Genomic DNA, 14,268 nt, shown 5'->3' on the forward strand with positions numbered 1-14,268 from the left:
CCCAGCAGCTAAATCCTACTAATCCAAGGGCAGAGCTTTAAGATGCCATCCCTACAATTACTAAGTTAGATATGAGTACGTCTGTGCACTGAGGCAGTTCAGAGTGAGGCAGCCTTGGAGCTCTGCAAGACCTTCATCGAAGAACTAAGGGCTTGGGAGGATGTACCCCAAGCCATGAAACCCTGGAGGAGAAGGATGGCCCTCACCAAAATGGATATAGGAAACTTTTGACACTGTGTGGAGGGTCCCAGAGCACCTACCCAGCTGGAGTGGCCCATGAAAGAAAGAAGTTGAAGGAGGTGGGCACCCATGCGCACTTGCCGGGGAGGCTGACCATGCATCGCTTATCCTTGAGGCGGGACCCACGTTCAAGGATAGCCACTGCCACCGGTGAGAAGCTGCTCCGCTGGTGGGTGGTTCCTTCTGGAGGTCTCTCTCCATCAGGCTAGAGAACCTGCGGGTGCATTTACAGCACACGCTGCATTGCGGTGCTCTGCATTGCATGTCTCGGTGGCTCAGGATCCAGGATAAAAATACTTTTCCGGTGATGAACAGGTAAGCTGGTGTAAGGGGCCTGCTATTTTTAGAGGACAAACCTGCCTGGATCAGCAAATTTTCTAAGCCACGGGGTGACACTGCAGATGGCGGGGAGACTGTTGTGGGTTTGCGATTTCTGTGCCCGGCTTTGAAGGGTGAGGTTGTTATTGCCCAAAAAAACTTGTGGCTCCTGGTCTTTAACTAAGAATATTCTAAGCCAAGAGTGAACACAAAGCTTTTACCCTGACAGTTATTTAACAGTTCTTTATCTAAATTCAAATCATAATCCTCCTTTTCCCTCATTTTGTGATTACCTGTTTATCCACCTTTCATTTTGCCACGTTTAAGAGACTCAGCCATGAGTTGTCCTTGAAAAACCTTTTCAGAAAGTTTTTAAATCATATGCACATACATATGTATCTCTGAGTATATGTATATATGGGTTTATTTGTGTGTGTGTGTTTATGTTTGTGGGGGCTCTGATTCATATTCAAAACTCACTCAGAATTTTGGATTGGCAAAAGTTTCTGGTTTAGTGGGTTTCACCTTTTTATTTTCTTCTATGTGTGTTTGTCTGGGTGATTTGGGAATTACGCTTCCGAAGAACCCAAAACATAGTGTATCCGTAGGTTGTGTTTCCTGCTGCAAACAAAGCAGACTCACTCTTCACTGTCTGGTTTCAGGATATATCGCAAAGCATTTTAAAATGGTTATACAAGTGTGCATTTAAGGCCTATGGTACGTCTAACTGACACCGGTTGGACGCTTGTTTGTGTGGTGCGGTGGCTTGTGTGGTGCATGTCCACGTGTCTGCGTGGGGTTTTGGCACCTCATAGACTTGCACCTTGAGAACTGTTGCATAATTTGGGCTGACTCAGCTGTATCTGCACGCACGGAACAAATACGTATCCAGGAAGGCAAATGTAATCTACTTTTCTTCCAGCTGCTGGTAATGCACTGCCTGGCTTCCTGAAGAACTCGGCGCAGATCCTCCCACCTGTAAAACAATGTCATTTCTCCTACTGTGTCCTAAGAGCTTGTTCTGGGTGCTGTTGAGGCACATCAGATTGCATCAGTTCAACACTGGAAATTCATTCAAGACATATTTCCAGGCTCTCTGGTGGCTGCTGTTGGGAATAATTCTACTTTCCTCTCCAGCACATTGTTCTGTTTTTAAAATTGGACTGCTTGGACCCTGGAACTGTGACCCCTTCTTTTCCAAAGCCTTTCCCCACGTGGCTGCCAGGTTAGCAGTGGGAAGAATAAGCAAAGATCCTTCACTAGATCTTGGCCACCGGCTGGATTATGTGGTCCTGCAAGAAGAATGTGAGACATCAAGAGCTCTGGTTAGATTCATTAACTTTGGAAAGCTTTCCTCAGCTTTCATAGGCCCTCTGAACCCTGGCTTCTGTGAGGTGGCTACACTTTTAGGGGAAAACTGGAATAAAGCCATCTTCTCATGGATGTGCATCAATTATAAACTGGAATCCACCATCCATCACCCTACATTTGCAAGGACCCTGCCCTCTCCAACCCGAGTTTTGTTTACAATAATGAAATATTTTAACTGGGCTCATGTTGGCATTATTGCTTCCAACGAGGATATTTGGATGGACACAGCCAACAAGTTAGCGAGTGCACTCAGGAACCAAGGGCTTCCTGTAGGCATTGTTACATCTGTGCGTAAAGGCGAAAAAGGCCCTGAAGACACCTGGAATGAGATTAAAGAAGTTGTCGGCATTAGAAGTAAGTGCCTTGAGTCTCATTCCTTCTTTTTATTTTCTCCAGGGCAGCACTGCATTGGGTGTAGCTTAAAGAATGAAATTTTGAAATTATTGAAGTCAAGCAGAATTTTATATCTAACCCTAATGGAGCCAGGTCTTCACATAAAAGAATGCTGGACATTTTGTATGTGATGGAGATAAGGCAAAATTGTCTTCTACAACATGAAAGATTGGGTACAGCTTCTCTGAAAAAACAGTGTTTAGTAGATGGGTGTCTGTGCTTGACCCTGTCAAGTGTAAACAGGTGTTTATACAAGGTTTTATATTTATGGTGTTTTGGATTATAGATTATCAAAAATCTCATGCTTTGATGCTGTGTCCTTGCTACCTGTGTTCAGTGAAGGTATCAGAAGTGAAATCCAGTGTTACACACCACATACTAAAGCAGTGGAAGGGCCTTTGTTGATGTACAGCACATAGTAAAGAAGTTTTTTTTTCTCTTGAGAAAATGTGGGGGGAAAGTCCCGTTTTTCTGATTCAGGGCCTTGTTAGGAAGTCTGTGATGGAGCTCTGATCCTGGATGTACACCTCTGCAGTCAGCACTGTGAATCGAGATGAGGATGCATTTTAGCCAAGACTTTGACCTTTATACCAAAGACTAACGAAGGTAGCACAGTGCTGTTGAACTTGGAGTTTTATCAGTGCTCAAATCTGTGCTTGAGACCAAACCCACCTTGGGTTGGTTCATCTCATGACCATCACAGCTCTTCATGTGAGTTAGAGATGATGGGCTGCTTTCATAATCAACGGAGAGAACCGGCTCCCCTTCAAACCCGATTCATCTGACCAGATTAAGTTCTCTGCTACAGTATGGGATGAATCACTGCCTAGTACCCATTTCTTTCCTGTAATTTGGCAACCAGAAAGTGCTCTTGTCCACTTCAGCTTCTACTTTGCCAACGATATTTTTTCTCCTAAGGAGAGACCACAGCTGCTCTGGAGATCCTGCTCCCTCCTGGTTTAGTAGCAGACAGGTCTCCTTTGCAACTTTCCTTCCCGTCATCACCCTACTTTGCTCCTCTCGCTGACTGAGTTTTGAAGTGCTGTCTTGGATGAAAGATCAGGAGTGTTTCCTTTCATGAAGGGCCAGTGAGCACTGTGGAAAGCCTGTTAAACAGATACACCGGTATTTCAGATGTCTTCACCAGACATAGGGACATTGGCCCCATGACATTTTGCAGGCAAAGACATGGACTCTAGGATGGCCAAGCCTGGACAAGATGTTGAAACACAACGCAATGTCCAACATAAAATCCATATATATGGTGGCAGGGTGAAGGGGTGGAGCTTGGGCACTGCTAACGCCTGTGTGATTTCTCTCAGCTCAGGGCACGCAAAGGGAAAGCTCACAACTCTCAGCCGATGGCAGCACATGACCATGACTTCCCATCATGTTAGTCTGTGCCCCACTTTTGTCAAAATTTCTCTCTGTTCCTCCTTCTGTATGGCTCCAGGAATGGGTAATGCTCACAGCCTCCTTGGCTAGATGTTGCAGACCTCCAGAGGTTGAATAAAATGAGTGTAGCTCCCAGCTTCCTCAGAACGTCACACTGGTGGGGGACTATTAGGGTCTGATCTGATACAGCAGTTCAGGCAGCTCTTTCGTTGGGGGGAGGGAGCTATTTTGTGTTGAAAACCCTGCATGGATTAACAACATTGCAATCCTTTTATTTCAGTTATACTCCTCTGCATGCACTCTGTGCTTATTGGAGGAGAAGAACAGGCCGTCTTACTCAAAAAAGCTCTGGAAATGGGACTAGCAGATGGAAGATATGTCTTCATTCCATACGACACTTTACTGTACAGTCTTCCTTACCAAAACAACTCATTCAATGTCTTTGATAATGACAGCAAGCTCCAGGAAGCATATGATGCTGTGCTGACTATCACACTGGCATCTGGAGAAAGGACTTTCTATGATGCGTTCAGGGAAGCTAAAGAAAGTGGTGAAATAACCAGGGATTTGGAAGTCACCCAGGTAAATATTCTTTCTTTCAGGCTTTTCTGGGACCTGGTAACGGGAGACATGGGACAAGCAATAGCTATAGAGAAAGTACAGGCAAGAAACAACCCATAATGCGTGCTTTTATACTGATAAAAATATAGTGAAAGTTGAATGTGGTCTGCATCCATTTGGAAAGGATATTTCTCTTGAATGTCTGGCAATCTAACTCAGTTAATTCCACTGCAGAACCATGCTGGGGATTCAGAGAATCACAGAACCATAGAACGGTTGGAGCTGGAAGGGACTTTAAAGATCATCTGTTCCCAACCCCCCTGCCCTGGGCGAGGGACACCTCCCACCAGCCCAGGTTGCTCCAAGCCCCGTCCACCCTGGCCTTGAACACCTCCAGGGATGGGGCAGCCACAGCTTCTCGGGGCAACCTACGCCAGGGGCTCACCACCCTCACAGTCAAGAACTTCTTCCTAATATCTAATCTAAATTCAAGAGAAAGGAGTTGTCTCTGAGGGTCTCAGATTCGATTTGCTATGTGCTAACTGCAGTAGGCCCAAGCTGAAGAGGTGTCTCCTAAGGTGGATAAAGTCTGTGAAGTTTTTAAGGCACCAGAATAAGATGCCCACATGCCTGCGAATTTGGGAGGATGCAACAGACAAACGGGATACTGGATGCTTCTAGAGGGAAATTATTAGGATCATTGTTGCATTATTCTTTTCAACACTATAGTCAAAGTTACTGTCTGTCAGCACAATTATCTAAATGTCACCAGTAGCCTATAAAAAACCAAGTCAGTTGTGACCTTGGAAACATTGCAAGAAGAACTGGTGAATCTGCTATACTGGTGAGGAGATGAAGGATTCAGCTGACTAATCTTCACTATGATCTTTCAAAAAATTATAAGTACTTTTAAGGCATGATTTATCAGATCTTTATGGATGTCTACTTTAGGAGGAGATGAATTGTGCTCTGAAAGCATCCATTTGTTTCCCGTCATTATAATGAGAGCCCAGGTTGGCTATAATGAGTGTACGGTTCTTCATTGTAAGTGTCTATATCTGGTCCACAAATCCCAACCCAGATGTCAAATTCTATGGCTCCCAGTAGAACACCTCATTTTATCGTGACTGTATGGCTATAATCTCTCTTAATCTACCGACTGTGAATGACCATGTGATTGCAAAAGCCACCATGGGTGTTTTTAGAGAAGGGTACAGTTACAGGTTCCTAAGTCATCTCTGGCACAGATGGGAGCACTGCATGGAGAAAAGGCTCTGGTGCCCCAGAGAACGAGTTTGCTGTGGCTCTGCTTTGTGGTTTTTACATTTTAGGAATAAACAATGTTCTGCCAGAGAGAACCCATCCTTTGGGCATGACATTTTCCCTACCTGGGTAGGGAGGTGGGCCTCTGGCTTTGATCTTCTATTTGTGGAAGATATTTTAGCGGAGTGCTTTAGGCAGTCTATGATAAAATGCCGGCTGAACATCAGGCTCAGAGTCTTGACTCTTCCCATGATAAAGCAGTTTTACATGGTTTTAAAAGTGTTTTGAAATTGTATTTTGGGAAGCAACCATAAGAAAAGACAGATATTCAAAGTCACACATATATCGGGTTGCTCCAGAGCTACCTTCAACCTAAGATTCTTCAAACCCGTTACTCTGTAAGCCTTAACGTGCAGGTGTCTCACTTCTTGAGTTTACAGCTTAGCCCGTGGAACATCTTTTGCCACAGATCTCAAACCACAGGTTGGCAGCAGTATATCCTGACCTCAATTTCTCCTGTATTTTTAGGTTTCTCCACTTTTTGGAACAATCTATGATGCCTTTTACTTCATGGCAATGGCTATAGACAGTACTCGGAGGAAAGGAGTCAGACTCTCAGGAGCTAACATAGCTGAGCACACAAAAAACTTCAGTTTCCCTGGATTTAGTCACCGGGTAGAGACAGACAACTGTGGGAAGGGGCTGAGCAACTATGTGATACTGGACACAGATGGTCGTGGGAACCAGCTCTTCCCGACCCACTTGCTGGACATGTCTTCAGACTCTGTAAAGCCCCTGGACTGGGCCATCCACTTTCCCAGCGGAGCTCCGCCCAAGCCAGACTCCAGCTGTTGGTTTGACCCAGATGTTCTCTGCACTGGAGGTAAGAAAGACAAAAAACCAGGGTCAAATGGCATAAGGTTTTGCCACTGTCATGTGCTGGAAAGAGTTTTCCAGGTCTAACAGTCAACGTTTGCCTGTTTTGATAGCAATCAATAAATGCTGGAGGCTCCAGCCAGCACTGTGTCCCTGTCCTCCTGAGGGACAGGGCACTAAGAGGATTTGCGTTGAAGACAGCCTAAGAGAGCTGCACAACAGCAGATGCTCTCACCATCTCTCCTGGTTAACCCCGGTTAGTTATGCGGCTTTAAGGATCATCAGACCTCACCTCATCAAGGAAAGATGATAATCATTACTCAAAATAATTTGAGTTACTGTAGACTGTGCTGCTTCCCAGGTTTGTGAGACTAGGCACTGGTTTTACTTATTGTTTTTAATTTGAGGCAACTGTGGTGCAGTTTTAAGGTCCACAGGGAAGCCAAAAACTTGGGGTAGGATACTTAGCCTCCACTTGACATATTTACTTATACTACCAAGCATTTGCTCCTGCTGCTCCAGGATATGACTTAAACAGACAAAATTAACCACATCTACGGAATATTTCATTCAGCAGCTGAGAAAAACATTCCCCTTGGCTTAGCCATAGCTGGTTTAAATCAGTGTCACTCCATGGAAATTGGAGATATACTGATCTTACAGCAGCTGACAAGCTATAGAAGAGACAAATATAATGCTATTATATATCTAATTTTGCACTGCCACTAGAAACGGCGTAGCAATTTAGCATCCCATTGCAGTCTATGGAAAAGTCCCACTGATTTTTAGTGAGATCAGGTTTTATGTTCACACCTTTACAAAAGCATAAAGCTCTAGGCATTTGTCAGTGAAGCAGTAATTTATTATTATTACTAATATTTCCGAGACTGAATTTATGACTAGAATTAAAGCCAAGCCTCAGTCTGGCTTTAGTATGGAGTTGGGGTTGGACAGGGGTTGGATGTGAAGCTGCCAGGCTGATGTCCTTCCTGACCCCAAGTCATGGAATCATAGAACTGTTTGGGTTGGAAGGGACCTTAAAGATCATCTACTTCCAACCCCCCTGCCATAGGCAGGGACACCTCCAACTGGACCAGGTTGCTCAAAGCCCTGTCCAACCTGGCCTTGAACACCTCCAGGGATGGGGCATGGACCAGTTTGAGGTCCACCAGGAGCGGGGCTGAGCAGATGCTCCCAGTACCCATGCATACACACAGTGCAGACACAGCCAGTCACTGACACACTAACACATACAGGAAAGCAATGTGTGTACAGGCACCACTACCCACAACCTGCATCGCCAAAACACGCGACAACACAAACAACCTGATCCTGTTCTTATGTACCACTTAATCAGGCCCCAAGCTTGCTACCAGATCTCATAACCCCAGCTCCTGCACGCACACAAATGCATCCTCTGGTAGGTGGTCCAGACCTGAAATTCCCCCATATCCAGCTCTCTAACCCTCTAGTCTCTGCAGCAGCTGGTCTCCAAACTTGTGGTCTCTCATGGGTTGCAGGCTCCAGGACTTCTTATCTTACCTGTTGGTTAGGTTGACACAAAGCTTACAAACGTCATACGCAGACAGAGAGCACGCTCACCAGGAAAAAAAAAAATAAAAAATTAGGAATAGGGGATAAGACGAAGGTAGGACAGACTGTGATCATCAGGTGGAGGGTTTGGCTGGAAAAATGCACAGTATACTTATGTATGCTCTGACCAGCATTCCCGTCCTCTCCAGTATCCAATGCCTGAGCCTCCCCAACTCACCCCCATCTCTCCCTTTCCCCATTTTTTTCCCTTCCTTTAAACATCCCGTAAGAAGTTTCATATACTCCCCCAGTCCGCTTAAGGCGTCCCCTAATGAGTTTAACGCAATCCCACAAGTCCCCTCAAGTATGCCATAAGTTTGCTCTTTCCCATGAGCCCATGATAACCTTGCTTTCACTTCTGATTAGTTATAAAGCTCTGGTTGAGCTTTCTCAAGGCTTTGCGTCATTCCTGCAATGGCCCATCCATCAGTGACATGAGTGGTCTGGTCTTTGGTATTGCTTTCACTATCTATCTCCTATGCCTCAGGATTTGTTTATCTGGGTGTTTATTTTTCAATTCTCTTGCCCTTTTACTCTTTCTTGTTCACTTCTCTTTTGTGCTCCAACCAGCTCTTGCTCTCAGCTTTTCAGATGCTGCTTCAGTGAACGAAATTGGATTTGGATGTTTTCCAGCTGTGGAAGAGTCCTCATGTCATGATGGGTAGCAGTGCCCATACTTTGAGCAAAGGGCATGATCAGGGAGAGACCCTTTGCTATTCCTCAGTTTTCTGCGCTGCCTTTCAAGTACCACGTTGCCTTAGAGACCTCTAAATTATGGTCAAGCACTTGTGGGTTGTAAAATGCAATGGTAATAAGCAAAAGAATTTTTCTGAGGCTCTTTCTCAAGGGAGGTTTGTTCAGACAGCAGAGCCTCTGGGGGCTACCTGAGGAAGCTCAGAAGACAATGCCAGTAAAAAAACAAAACCAACCCTGACTGAATACAGAAGAGAGCATTAACAAACTCCACATTATTCCTACCACATTGTGGTCTGGGTTACAGATTCTCTTTGAAAATGTTAGAATGTCACGCAGAGATATGAGATGGGTCTTTCTTACCCCTACACTTCATCACTCGTTTGTCCAGGAGGCATTTTCTCCTTTGTCCACAAGAGAACCAACCCATTCCCATATGACTGGGCTATTCGAAGCTCATTCTCTCTTCAGTAACAAGTTTCCCAGCAGGTTTCCAGAGGTCCAGAGCACTAGGTGTCCTGCAAGTCTGCCATTAAGGTGATCCGCTCCCTCCTTTTCCATGGGAAAAGGAAGACCTTTATCAGACGTGTTCTGGCTTCACACTCACCCTTCTGGAGGGAGGCACACCTTTGGCAGCCCCCTTGCCTCCAAGGGTTGAATGTCAGGCTGCTGTCACCTGCTCTTACAGGGACCGCAACACTCTAACTTTATCTTTGCGTGAAGAACAAACCCTTGCTTCCAGGCCAGTTTGGTGTGATCCTGCTCATTCCTGTATTCAAGGTGAGCACCTCCTGAAGAAAGCTGTCTGTGTCTCCATTGCGCTTTGGTGGAGTGAAACGTTGGTCTATATCCAAACAGTCTGCAAGATGGAGAAATAGGTGTGAAGTATCGACTCTACTGTGCCTGGTTTTCCTCTCAGATGGAGGTGTACAGGGCTAGTTCCAGGTTGAAGCATGAAAGCAGAGTGACTTCTTACATAGAATCATGATACCATAGAATCATAGAAAGGTTAGGGTTGGAAGGAACCTTTAAAGATCATCTAGTCCAACCCCCCTGCCTTGGGCAGGAACATCTTCGACCAGACCAGGTTGCTCCAAGCCCCGTCCAACATGGCCTTGAACACCTCCAGGGATGGGGCAGCCACAACTTCTCTGGGCAACCTGCGACAGTGTGTGTGTGAGGACACTCAGGGACTAAGGCCCTAGGCTGAAGTAGAATGTAAGTCCAAACCTGGCAGGAAAATTTTGGCTAAAATGTTCTGTCTGTTCCTGAAAAGAACGTTAATTTTCAAAAATTCCTGCAGCTTTCACTGGGAAGCTCTAGGTCTCAGTGCTTGCACAAAAGCCTGTGATTTAGGTGCGAGTGACGTAGAGTCATGAACCTTTTATCGACCCTAATTTCTCCATGCTTGTTTGTGTTTAATGATCTCTGAACACAGACAGAATAAAATAGAAATAAACAGAACACAGAGAGACAGAGACAGCAAACACTTCCCACTGGAATGTTAGCTCATGCACTCATGTCAGCTTTCCTTAGCTCTCTAGCAAAGACACTCATGACCAAAGTATGTGTCTCCAGTACTTTCTGGTGATGGGCCCATTGGGGAAGACATCAGCCCTCTCCTCCTCTTCTGCTCTTTTCAGCGTTAGAAATCTGTAGTGGGGAATGAAAAATCCCAGATGGGCTGGTGACTCACACTGGCCGCCAGTTCGGTACCACATGATAAAGCTTTTCTTCAGTGTTTTGGTTCCTGGAGAGAAGAGGGTCAAATGTTCAAAAGTTACGAACTTTGCAGAAACTGCCTCTAAAACTTAACTCTTCCCTGCAAGTCCAGTCTTTATTTACTTGAAGTAAAAAGTATTTTTCCACTGATCCAGGGCTCTAGAGCTGCTATAGAAAAAAAGTGCATGGAAATAGATAATTAAAGTAGTTGTAGCCTCATGTAAATAAACTGAGTAGGTATTTGTGTATTTACATAAAATTTATGTGTGTAACATTGCATAAAAATTGACTTCTAGCATTCTCCTGGCTGAATATTTGACTTTGTAGTCTAATGGCGTTACACTGATATTTTTAACATTATTGCCTAAATTACAGGGACTTTCTAATTCACTGATTCTTTCCCCCTCTTTGCACAGGGATTGAGCCTACCGTCATGATTTTGGGAGTAATGCTGATTTTTGCCCTGGTGCTTTGTGCTGTGGGCCTGGCTTCTCTCATCAGGTGAGAACTGCAGTAGGTATTGGGTTTGGTGCCACTTTTAGCTTCTGTGGGAGACTTGCACTTTAACCAGCAGTTTGGACCATGTGAACACATAGCAGGTTTGACTGTGGCCTTTGCTCTTCATCCACGTATCTCTGCACTTTATGAAGTGGCAGTGGCATGAGCACTGAGGGCATTGGTTCTGCAGTCTCAGGAAGAGCCATTTTGCCTTTAATCCAGTGCAGGTTTGGCAAAAAAATTGCCATCTGTTGCTGGAAGGATTAGCTTCATGCTGGCTCTGAAGCATTAGGAAGGTGAGCATCACTTTGGAAGTGCAGAGTGTGCTGTACAAACAAGAGACAGGACTCTGCTTTAAGAATGTCGGGGTGGAGGCTGAGTGGACTGTCACGTTAAATGTCTTTTTCTTATTCCATACCATTCTTTCCTGGATTTCTGTCCCTAATATAATCATGATTCCAATGAAGCAGCTAGGCTGACCCTCTTTACTTTCTCCATGTACTAAAGAGAAAGAGAGAGAGAATAACTCTGGAGAGGGTTTGGAGCAGTTAATTAGGATACCTCTTTATTACCAAGCTGATTCCCTCCCAGTTTTGAACTGGAGTCCAGCTCCCCAGTCATTCACGTTGTGTATAGGTTGCTCTGGGCATGGGATCTTTGGAGGAAATGAAGTAGTCTGCTGGGGAACGGACAGTTTCCAACAATTGCATAGGTCACACTTGTGTCCCGACTCTATATCTAAGGTGGACATGAGCCAGCGTGGACCGGTTGGTCCAAGAGTTATGGGTACCTCTTTGGCAACGACAATGTGGCCATAACCTCAGGTAATCTGCTCCATACCGGCCCCTGGGGTAATCTGTGTCTCATTATTGATGTTTACATGGTGCGTGACTGAAATTAGAATGAAATTAAAGTGAAATTAGAAGGCATATTTACTCAGCAGCAATGAGTTCGGCAAAGCAGGGTTCTTGGATTTTCCCATCCATCTCAGATCATCCCAAAACATGTTTTCTCTCCACTCCTGAATCATTCCTCCAAACCCAGATGATATAAGGCCACCCAGCAAGCAACGCCCCCAACGGTTCCTTGCCTATGACACACAGCTGCTTCTGATACCTTCTAATTGCAGGCACTGAGGAGGTTGCCTCCATCCACCCGCACTTTAAATCCCTGCTCTATCCCTTGGCCACCAGCCTCTACAATTACGTAAATAAAAGACAATCTTACTGCCTACTCTACTTGTAAGCTGTTCCACAAGTACCAGACTGTGCTTGGGAAGGCTCAGTCATGAGTAAAGATGTATGGCCATCTGCAAGGGGGAAAGAAAAAAAAAAGTCTAGCATGACTCAGACAATGATTTATGTTAGGGAAGGGCATGTCTGGAACTAAATTTAAACCACAGCGTGGTCTGAGTTCAAATGTGGGAGCTCTGGTCTTAGCTTTGCCAGGGATCTGCTGCATGACTTTAAACGAGTCACTCCATTCTCTGTGCTTTGCTTTCAGCAGAGCGGTGTTTTCCTCCATGCTTGGGGAGAAGATGTGATTGGCCAAACAAGTTTTTCAGGAGGGCAGGTGAAAAGTACCTAAGTGATGAGATTTTTGAACAAAGTTGAGTTGGGTGGCTTGGGACACGTGGTGAGGGAAAGACTGTAAAAAATCATCTCAGGCAATGCCTGTGGTCATATGGCGACGGCTCCCTCTGAACTCCAAAAAGCTCTCTGTGCTCTTCTAAAATGCCTGGAGTGGTATGTGCAATGGAAATCATGGTGATCTATGGATATTTTGTGGAGTGGATTCCTGCTACAGTAAAGTTAGCAAAAGGCACCCTATTGCCCACCTCATCGGGAAGAGTCTTAGGTGTGTGCAGATCAGACATCTGCTGTAGTGTAAACAAAGTTCATTAAACAAAAAAAAAGTGACATTGAGGGCAGTGGGAGAGATTTCCTTCCCCTTCTCTGTTCCTGCTTGATGAGGTTTTGACTGTCTGATGTCAATAGCGTGCTTTGTGCTCAGGGTTAGAGACCTTGACGCCCATTGAAATAGGGGGTTCAGTATAATGGGTTGTGACTTCTGCCTCTTCCCTGAGTCCATCAAATGGGCATGTGGTGGGTATTAGTGTCAGATAAATGCCAGCTAAAAGCTAACAATGAAACTCTGGAATGTCTCATATTGATTTACAAAAAGTGGATGTAAGCCTGTTTGAACTGTCCTATGAACATGTAGTCCCTGAGAGTGCACCATTTCTTGTTGTGGTCTCTTCTGCCTTGCAAATTCGAGAGAAGCTGGGCAAGCAGCAGGATGCAGTCAAGCAACAGATAGTGTCTTTGCTGGTCTGACAACTATACTGATTTTTGTCTCACCCATGGCAATTCTGCAACCCTGGTCGCCTATCGAGGAGTGCAGAGAGTCATCCCTTGGAAAATGGGCAACAGCATCCCATGGAGATGCCAGAAGCACATTTGTCCTGTGTTACACAGTGCGTGATAGACATCCCATCTGGCTGAGGTCCTGGAAGAAGTAGATCTAAATCAGCACAGTCTTCTTGATCTAATTACTCCTGACCAAGAGGAATGGCGCCGGCTCAGCAATACTGTTTCCAAGACCTCCACACTGCATTGCACTGTGCCACGCATGCCAAACTGCTCATTCCCCGTAGCTTTTCCCTCTGTGTTATCTTGCAGTCATTCCACGGTAGTATCTTGCTGTGTGCTTCGTACTGCGCCATGCAATGATATAGAGATTCAGCCAGTACATTTTGATGGTGACTGGTGTCCAGGCAGCTTTTATAAATTATCCGTGGTTCCCTTTCAGTCCCTAAGTGTGCCTGAGGGCTGTTTGCTCACCAGCCAGATTGGCTGGTCTAATAAAACCTATTACTGTCTCCTAAGGGAGAATGATTTGGGATATGAAAAATAAACCCAGGCAAAACAAAGGATGCATTACATAGATATCCAATTCGTATTTGTAACCAGATTGACTCAAGATGTCTATTTGTGATGAGACCCTTTGAGATTCAAGCTTTTGTTGTCTGTGCGTTGGATAACCCTTGCTGTTTGCCTCAGGGCATTTCAGTCCAAGTCAGGACATCACGGTTTGTCTACTGCTTTCACCTATGTCCATCCCCATTGCCACACCACATGCTGCACTTTCCTAATACTGTGGGGAAACCAGATGTGGGGGGCTCGGGGGTGGAGTAAGCTGGTTACCTACCTAAATATGATAACTGTGACTCTCCAAATCTCTCAGGCATAGTATCTTGAACAGCCAGCTATTCAGGGGACCTAACAAGATAATACTGACCTTGGATGACCTCGTCTTCATCAACCCAGAGCTACATAAAAAGGT

At 45.2% G+C, this 14,268-nt stretch overlaps 1 protein-coding gene across 1 annotated transcript in view; it reads left to right on the forward strand.

Moving 5' to 3' along the window:
• The first annotated feature begins 547 nt into the window (after nucleotides 1–547).
• GUCY2F (guanylate cyclase 2F, retinal) overlaps nucleotides 548–14,268 on the forward strand; it is a 48,329-nt gene continuing 34,608 nt past the window's right edge. The window contains exons 1-6 of the mRNA XM_009881258.1: nucleotides 548–555; nucleotides 1,604–2,283; nucleotides 3,998–4,299; nucleotides 6,070–6,424; nucleotides 10,842–10,926; nucleotides 14,170–14,266. Coding sequence (XP_009879560.1) covers nucleotides 548–555; nucleotides 1,604–2,283; nucleotides 3,998–4,299; nucleotides 6,070–6,424; nucleotides 10,842–10,926; nucleotides 14,170–14,266 — 1,527 coding nt within the window. The remainder of the gene's footprint in view (nucleotides 556–1,603; nucleotides 2,284–3,997; nucleotides 4,300–6,069; nucleotides 6,425–10,841; nucleotides 10,927–14,169; nucleotides 14,267–14,268) is intronic.

The sequence above is a fragment of the Charadrius vociferus genome, unplaced genomic scaffold, assembly GCF_000708025.1.
Source record: "Charadrius vociferus isolate BGI_N301 unplaced genomic scaffold, ASM70802v2 scaffold1, whole genome shotgun sequence".
Taxonomy (NCBI): Eukaryota; Metazoa; Chordata; class Aves; order Charadriiformes; family Charadriidae; genus Charadrius; species Charadrius vociferus.